This window comes from Solanum verrucosum, unplaced genomic scaffold (genome assembly GCF_900185275.1).
Source record: "Solanum verrucosum unplaced genomic scaffold, falcon-dt-bn FXZP01000103.1, whole genome shotgun sequence".
In the NCBI taxonomy this organism is placed as follows: domain Eukaryota; kingdom Viridiplantae; phylum Streptophyta; class Magnoliopsida; order Solanales; family Solanaceae; genus Solanum; species Solanum verrucosum.
This window is the reverse complement of record NW_026020048.1, coordinates 2,400,209-2,409,112: the sequence shown is the minus strand read 5'-3', so window position 1 is coordinate 2,409,112 and position 8,904 is coordinate 2,400,209. Positions and strand designations below refer to the sequence as shown.

The window sequence follows — 8,904 nt, the reverse complement described above, 5'->3', positions numbered from 1 at the left end:
AGAATTTGACCCTATACTATTATTTACCTTATATTCATCTTATTTATTATTTTTATTCTCAATGTTGAACTTTCTCCTACAAAATCTTTTGATTTACTGTTGTTTACAAGTTACAAAAGAATAAAATTTGCTTTTGAATGTCTTCTTCAAAACTCCAAGAAGTGCAAACAAACAATCATTATATTGAAGGAACGCAACACTATTTCGATATTGTTATATCAACTTAATTATCAAATTCATGCCAAATTTATTTTAAAAAACATTGTCTTAACATTGAACTTTCTTTAACACATAATAGTTATTCTGGTATTGATGATTTAGATTTATTTTTTCAAATAAAAGTGTTAAAAGAAATAATACAAGTAGAAAATAATGATCTAATGGAAATACTCAATCAAATAAAAAGACTTGATTCTTTTCCTAATGCATTAAGTTGAAAGAAGTTTTTCGAAACTAAAATTGCAATAAAATCTTATCTAAATCAACAATATCTCAAGAGAATGAATGGATTAGCTATATTACCAATTGAAAAGGAATTACTAAAATAAGTTGATTATAAAACAGTAATTAATGATATCGCATCTAAAAAGCTAGAAAAGTAGATTTTAGATAAAAGTATATATGATGATTTTTCGATTTTCGTCTATATACTAGGAGTCTCGAGTCCTAAGAGAATTTGAAATTGCCCAAGGCTTTGTTGTAAGTATTCATAGACCAGCATCCCCTCATGCCCTTCAATCAACAATCCAAGATTCATCATATGACAATGAGTCAACCTTCTTTTGTTTTTACAACTATTTATGAAGTCTTTTGATTGTACTCTAAAGGAGCTTTCATGAACTATCAGTTGTTTCCTAAAGTATCACTTTTGCGAGTTTCCTACCTAAACTATCAGATGTTTGTGTTTCATACCTAAACTATCACCAACTACGTAACTAAACACGCCTCAAAATTAATGAGTTAGCTGCTATGTGGATGAAATTTTACGGGCAAATTAAGTTATCTCGAGCATTTTGGCTATTGTATTCGAACACTTGGTCAGCTAGCTTCGAGGTGTGTTTTTAAACTAGTACAACAATAGCAACAACACCCTTTGTCCCAAACATTGTTGGGTGGGCTATATTTGTTTCACATAAACATTACATCAACTATAGTCAATCAGAACAAATGTCTAGTTCAACGGGATTATCAGCAGAATTTTCTAACAAAGCCATTGAATCAGACGAAAATGTCATAGAACTTCCCATAATCTGATTAACAATCGGTTGAGATTGAAGAGGCTGAGGAGGTACTTCTAGCACTTCAACTTCACCTTCAAGCATTTCTAATACTCTACTCATCGAAGGGCGTTGTATCGGATTTGTTTGTATGCACCATAACGCAACTAAAGCCAGCTTTCTAACCATCTTCTTTTCATCATCATTTGCTTTCTTCATCCACCACAATCTCCTTCCCCTTGTTGAACTTATCGTAAATATAATAAGGAAAATATTGGCTGGAATTCTCTTCATTTGCAACTTCATGTCTTTTCAAGTCCAGCATTTCCATTAGCAGCATTCCAAAGCTGTAAACATCAGCTTTGTAAGAGATTGTTCCAATGCTTCTGCTAATCAACTCTGGAGCTACATAACCATCGTTCCTCGAGCAGCTGTGAGAGTCATATGCTATTATCTGTTGGATATAATTTCGCAAGCCCAAAGTCAGAAATCTTTGGAATGAAATTCTCATCCAAAAGAATGTTGTGTGGTTTGATGTCAAAATGCAAAATTCGTACATCACAGCCTCGATGCAAATACCCAATTCCTCGAGCCACTCCAAGAATAATGTCATACTTCCTCTGCCAACTTAACAGAGGACTTCCTTCTTGACTGATGCTGATATACTTGTCAAGTGATCCGTTGGGCATGAAGTCGTATACAGGAGCACGCTTTGTTCCCTCAACACAATACCCCACAAGTCCAACCACATTGACATGATGAATCCTTCCAATGGTAGCTACTTCATTCATAAAATCTTGCCCACCAGCTTTAGGCTTGTTCAACATCTTCACTGCTACATCCCTTCCACTTTGAAGCTTTCCTTTGTATACACTGCCATAACCTCCCTCACCTAATTTCTCTTTGAATCCTCTTGTCATTCTCTTTATGTGGGAGTAATTATATCTGATTGGCATGAAATTATTTTGTGTTTGTAAAAAGCCTTCAATCGTATCATACATCGACAAATGCCTCCTTTTGAATTTGATCACCAGAAATACAATTACAAACGGAAGGCCTATCACAAATTTTGTTCCAAAATACGCTGCAAGTTTGAGAATTCTTAAAGTCACTTCCTGTTGTGCCAATATATCATAGAGATGTCTTTTTCTTATGCGGACCGTTCTATTCTTCTCAGAAATTATGAGTTTTGTTAAGTTTTACACTTTCTGTCTCATTTGATTGAAAAATATTATGTCAAAATTTATAATTAATCGATTAAATTTTTTCAACTCATGGAACTTGTAAAAACCATATACCAATAATTAATATTTTGAAAGCTCACATATTTGTGAAGGAAATATGTAAAATAATAATAATTAAACTTTAATTGTACAAAGAAGATATGGGCTGATCCACTCATTCGGGCTAATCTATACATGCTTTGAAATCGATTAGCCCAACCCATAAGTACGTGGACGACCGACTGTGCTAAGCTAGCCCACTTGTTTAAAAAGGATGTTTTTTATATTTTAAATCAAATTATAATTTAAAAAATTATTAGAAATATCGACAAGACAATATTACACGGGGTTTGTGTTACTACTTGTTAATCAAATCCACAAATAAAATTATCTTTATAATATTTATCAAGTTTGATTTCAAGTAAAAGTATAAATAGCTAAATAGAAATATTAGCCATGAACATAATAAAACACAAAAATTATGACAATATTCTATAGGCTACATGTAGTGATTCCTAGAAATTTTAGGAAAATTTTCTTTTATGTAGTACATATTTTATAAACTAATTCATATTTAAATTTTAATATTTAAAACTTTAAATAGATTTTGAGTTTGGACTCTTGTTACTTTTTGGGTAAATCACCTAGGTATCCTATATTAAGAAAAATATTTACCATTTATAACAATATAAATTTTATAACTAAATATAACAATTCCTTAATATTAAGCGATTCTCTTTTTCTTTGTCTCTGTTTATCCAATGTCTTCTTCTCCTTCGCTGCAATTTTTTTCTCTTACAATCATGATTTCTCTTCATCTTCTTCCTCTTCACAATTTTCATCTGAAAAACTATTTTTAAATATTTTTATCTTCAAATCGATTGTCACCCATGTTTCATGATTTTCACCTAATAAAACAACGAGTAGAATACAAAATCCCAAAATTTATACAAAATCGTGTGCACAAGCACGCATTCAAATCTCTAAAATTACAATAGCATGAATTCACCTTTGATAGTCATTAAAAAGCTTTAAACTTTGAATTCATTATTTGAATTTTACACAATTTGAGATTTGTTTAGATCAGTTGTTCTTGCAAACAGTTGAAAATATAATTTGGAGTTTATATCTCAATTTTAAGGGGATTGATTAATTTAGAATTGATTTTAGGAGTAAAAATTAGATTAAAGCTCGAAAAAAATGAAGTTTTCATATTTGTATTAAAATTGTATTAGAATCATTTCATAATTGTATTAAAACTGTATTAAAATCATGAACAATACATTTATAATACATATGACAGACATATCCCCTTTTTACTGATATCAATCAAAATACTTTAGGTCACATACTTGAAAAATATATATAATACAAACATACTACATGTTAATACGTGTTGCAAAAATCACCCGCGTTCTTAGTGATACAAATCAAAATAACTTATAAGTCACATATAATACATGTTTATTCATGAATAATACAAGTTTAATTCAGTCTATAGATCATTCTCTTATCTTTTGCTAGTTACGTTTTTCATTCCTTCTTAATTCTCTCTTCTAATTCAACTTTAATATAGTGTACTACACTTTTAATGCAAATTTAATTCATTTTGCAGTTTATTGGTGGATTTGTTACTATTGGACTACTTGTTTAATTCATTATTGATACAAGTTTAATTCACTTTATAGATTAATGTATGGTCTTTTATTAGTTATGTTGTTTTATTAATGCTTATTATCTCTTCTAATTCAACTTTAATATCTGTGTAATACACTTTTAATACAAGTTTAATTCATTTTGCAGTTTATTGGTTGATTTGTTACTATTGGATTACTTGTTAAATTCATTATTCATACAAGTTTAATCACTCTACAGATCACTGATTGGTCTTTTATTAGTTACGTTTTTTATTCATGCTTAATTATCTCCTCTAATTCAACTTTAATATTTATGTAATACAAGTTTAATTCATTTTGCAGTTTATTGGTTGATTTGTTATGACTGAATTACTTGTTTAACTCTTCCTTCTTCTTTTTTTATTCTTTTTTTTTTTTAATTTTCATTTAAATCAGTTTTTGCCCATATTTCACTATTTTTATCCAAAAACACGACGAGAAGAGGAATAGAAAAATCAAAAAATTGTACAATATCATGTTCTCAAATAGAAATTTTCAAATCTTTAAAATTATAGAAACAAGAGTTCACCATTGATGGTCATTATAAAGATTCAATTTTGAATTCATTATTTGAATTTTACGAATTTGTGATTAGTTTGGTTAGGTTGTTCCTACAAATAATTGAAAATGTCGTTTGGAGTTTATATCCCAATTTTAAGAGGATTTGGTTAAGTTTATAATTGATTTTAGGAGAAATATTAGGTTGAAACTCGAAAAAGGTGAAGTTTATGGAACGGTATCGCGATTGTATTAAAGTTGTATTAGATATGTTTCATAATTGTATTAAAATTGTATTAAAATCACGAACAATACATTTATAATACATATTAGAAACTTCACTCATTTTTTAGTGATATCAACCCAAAATAATTTAAGTAACACACTTGTAATACATTTCTAACATATGCACAATACATTTGTAATACATATTGCAAACATCACTCTTGTTCTTAGTGATACAACTAAAATAATTTATAAGACACATATAATACATGTTTTATTCATGAATAATACAAGTTTAATTCAGTCTATAGATTATTGTCTTGTCTTTCGTTAGTTACGTTTTTCATTTATTGTTAATTTTCTCTTCTAATTCAACTTTAATATTGTGTAATACACTTTTAATGCAATTTGTTTTTTGTAGTTTATTATTTGTTACTGTTAGATTACTTGTTTAATTCATTATTGATATAAGTTTAATTCACTCTATAGATCATTGTTTGGTGTTTCATTAGTTACATTTTTTATCCATGCTTAATTCAACTTTAATATTTGTGTATGCACTTTTAATACAAGTTAATTCATTTTGCAGTTTATTGATTGATTTGTTATGATTGAATTACTTCTTTAATTCATTATAATACAAGTTTTATTCAGTTTACAAATCACATAATGCTCTTTCGTTTGCTACATTTTGCATTCATGTTTAATTCGCTTTTAATTCAACTTTAATATGTGTGTAATACATTTTTTATTCAAGTTTAATTCATTTGGCAGTTTATTATGTTTCTTCATTTGTTACAATTAGATTACTTGTCTAATTAATTATTGATACAAGTTTTATTCAGTCTACGAATCATTGACTGCTCTTTCGTTTGCGATTAGTTTGGATAGGTTGTTCCTACAAATAGTTGAAAATATCGTTTGGAGTTTATATCGCAATTTTAAGAGGGTTTGGTTAAGTTTGAAATTGATTTTAGGAAAAAATTGGATTGAAGCTCGAAAAGGATGAAGTTTACGGAATTATATCACATTTGTATTAACGTTGTATTAGATATGTTTCATAACTGTATTAAAATTCTATTAAAATCATGAACAATACATCCTACATTTATAATACATATTGCAAACTTCATTCCCTTTTTAATGATATCAGCTAAAATAATTTAGGTAACACACTTATAATACATTTATAATACATGCACAATACATTTTTAATACATATTGCAAACATCACTCACATTCTTAGTGATACAAACCAAAAGTAATTTATAAAACACATATAATACATGTTTTATTTATGAATAATACATTTATAATACGTATTGCACACTTCACTCATTTCTTACGGATACCAACAAGAATAATTTAGGTAACACACTAATAATACATTTATAAGACATGTACAATACATTTTTAATACATATTGCAACTATCACTCATTTTCTCAGTGATAAAAGCAAAGATAATTTATAAGATACATATGATATAAGTTTTATTCATGAATAATATGAGTTTAATTCAGTTTATAGATTGTTGTCTTGTCTTTTGTTAGTTACGTTTTTCATTTAAGCAATTTCATTTATTTTGCAATTTTTTGATTTATTTGGTACTATTGGATTACTTGTTTAATTCATTATTAATACAAGTTTAATTTACTCTATAGATCATTGTAATATATTTTGAATTCAACTTTAAATGTGTGTAATATTTTTAATTCAAGTTTAATTCATTTTGTAATTTATTATGTCTCTTCATTTGTAACGATTAAATTATTTGTTTACTTAATTAATTATTGATACAATTTTATTCATTCTACGAATCATTGACTACTCTACGAAAAAAAGTAGAGAGAACAGAAAGAGAGAGAGAAGGAGCAGCAAAAGGAAAGCAAAAAAAGAAAAAACAACAAAAAGAAAGTAAGAGAGAAAGAGCAACAAAAAGAAAGGAGCGTGAAAGAGAGAAAAAGTAAAAAGCTGAGAGACAAAAAAGTGAAAGAGGCGAGACAAAGAAAAAAATAATAAAATATATAGTATTGTTTTATATTGCTATAAATGGTAATAATTAAAGAGTATGTCTAAACTAAGTAATTATTTTTTAAAAAGGATTCACTCAAGTAATAATCCAATTATTATTTGGCCCATGGACCGGCCCTACCTATATTTCTCAATAACCACAAATCAGCAGGCTTATTCAGGCCGCTGGGCTAAAAAAAAAATTCTTAAATGGGCTCCAAAAATCTTAACCCAACCCTATTAAATCACGTATTAAGTCAGGCCGACCCCAGCTCTACTGTGATCAGGGTAATACTAATCCTTTTTTTCAGTTTTGAAGATAAGTCTTTACATAAATATTGCTATTAACTAAGTACTTTCTAACACTACTATATATATATTCTGAAGTATCAAGGATTCCAAGAAATTAATTTTCACAAATTCAGATTGCTATTAATAACTTTACTAAGAATAATATATTTCGAGTTGTTCTATTTTAGAATTTTTGTGTTGTGCTCACTTGTGATAGATTATTTTCACGAAATGGAATGTTAAGTTGTGTCCATCCAAATAACATACAGCTTGCTAAAGGGATATACAGAAACTTACCCATGAGATACAGAAGCAGTGACAGAATGGTCCCTGGGTAGATTCAAGTGCAAAAAATTTAGAATGAGCGATGAATGGAGAACTTAAAGTATATGTGAAGAAAAGTAACAATTACAACACATAAAGAAATTAAATTATGGTGAGTGAATCCATTGTTTTCCTAATTTCATACGTATCTGAGGATGGAAAACATTTTTTAATCAAAGAGCAGAACATATATAATTGAAGACGTCTTACTTATCCTTCCTCTATAATGCAGGTGCTTAAATACGTAATACTCAAGTAGCCACAGACTGATCCCTGATTAGATTAAAGTGCAAAAAAATTAGAATGAGAGGTCAATGGGGATTTAAAAAATTAAAAGTATATGTAGAGAAAAGGTTGAGTCCTCACTGAAAATCCGTTCAATATCACCTACAAAATCATGTAGAAATAAAATCGTAGTGAGAATCCATTGTTTTCCTAATTTCTTAGGATGGAAAAGAATGATAATTAAGAAGCAGAGCATATATAATTGAAGACCTTACTTATGTTTTCTGGAGAACGCCATAGATAATAACGAAGCTCAAATCCGTAGAGGATTGCTTGATGAAAATCAGAAAGGGAAATGTTGTTCTCTGCATCTTTAATATTAGGCCATGAGGTCAGGCCTATAAATTGTACTCTGCATCCATCATTGACTTCTGATGCTTTCGTTTCTCCAATCTTTAAATACGTGTATCTGCTTAATTTGCAGCCACTAATTTCCACAAATGCGGAATTATTAACAGCAAATGGACAGTTGAGCAAGAAGATGGGATCCAAAAATGTTTTAGAATAATCGCAAGTATAATAATGTAAGTCAATGACACTATAGTACTGGTTGATGTTAAACTGAGGTCTGAAAGAGCATAGATCATCTTGTGTTTGTAAAGTTGGATCTACCAGGCGAATTTTCTTGTTATGATAATCGATGCCTTGAACGTGCAACTTCTCGGAGAATAACCACATAACTGTTTGGTTACCTTCACAAGCTAATTCATATCCTGGATAATGGCAATCTTTTGGATCAGTGTTTAAGTGGAAAGGGTCTCTTATGTTACGGATATGGCCACAAGCAGAAGGGGGACAGTAATGGTGTTTGCTTTTCCTAGCATTGCATGTTTGCAGAAAGATGATTAATGTAAAACATTTTAGCAGAATGGTTCCCCTACACAAATACATTAGTACTCTCTTGATTCTTTTCTTTTCTTTCCTACTATTTCCAAGTGATGAAAAGAATTGAGACTTCAATATTAGTATTATGAATGCAGGTGTGTTTGTTGGATACTTGAAGCTGTGTGGACTTTTCATCACCAATTTACTCCTTTGTTTGGTGCAATTTGATGAAGGGCCCTCAACAGGAAGACTTTGCCGTTTACCTATTTGTTATAACCAGTCTCCAGGAAGAGCACTGCAAGTTTATTCCAAACGATAATATATTTAT

The 8,904-nt window shown here is 29.3% G+C and overlaps 1 protein-coding gene and 1 pseudogene across 1 annotated transcript; both read right to left on the bottom strand.

The window, feature by feature from the left end:
- Positions 1–1,030: 1,030 nt before the first annotated feature.
- LOC125822423 (rust resistance kinase Lr10-like) lies at positions 1,031–7,478 on the bottom strand (annotated as a pseudogene).
- A 310-nt stretch (positions 7,479–7,788) lies between these two features.
- On the bottom strand, positions 7,789–8,722 carry LOC125822990 (uncharacterized). The gene is made up of 2 exons (XM_049502443.1): positions 7,967–8,722; positions 7,789–7,853 (listed from the first exon to the last, which is right to left on the bottom strand). Exons 1-2 carry the CDS (start codon positions 8,640–8,642, stop codon positions 7,789–7,791), a joined length of 741 nt encoding a protein of 246 aa, XP_049358400.1. The 5' UTR covers positions 8,643–8,722.
- Positions 8,723–8,904: the final 182 nt, after the last annotated feature.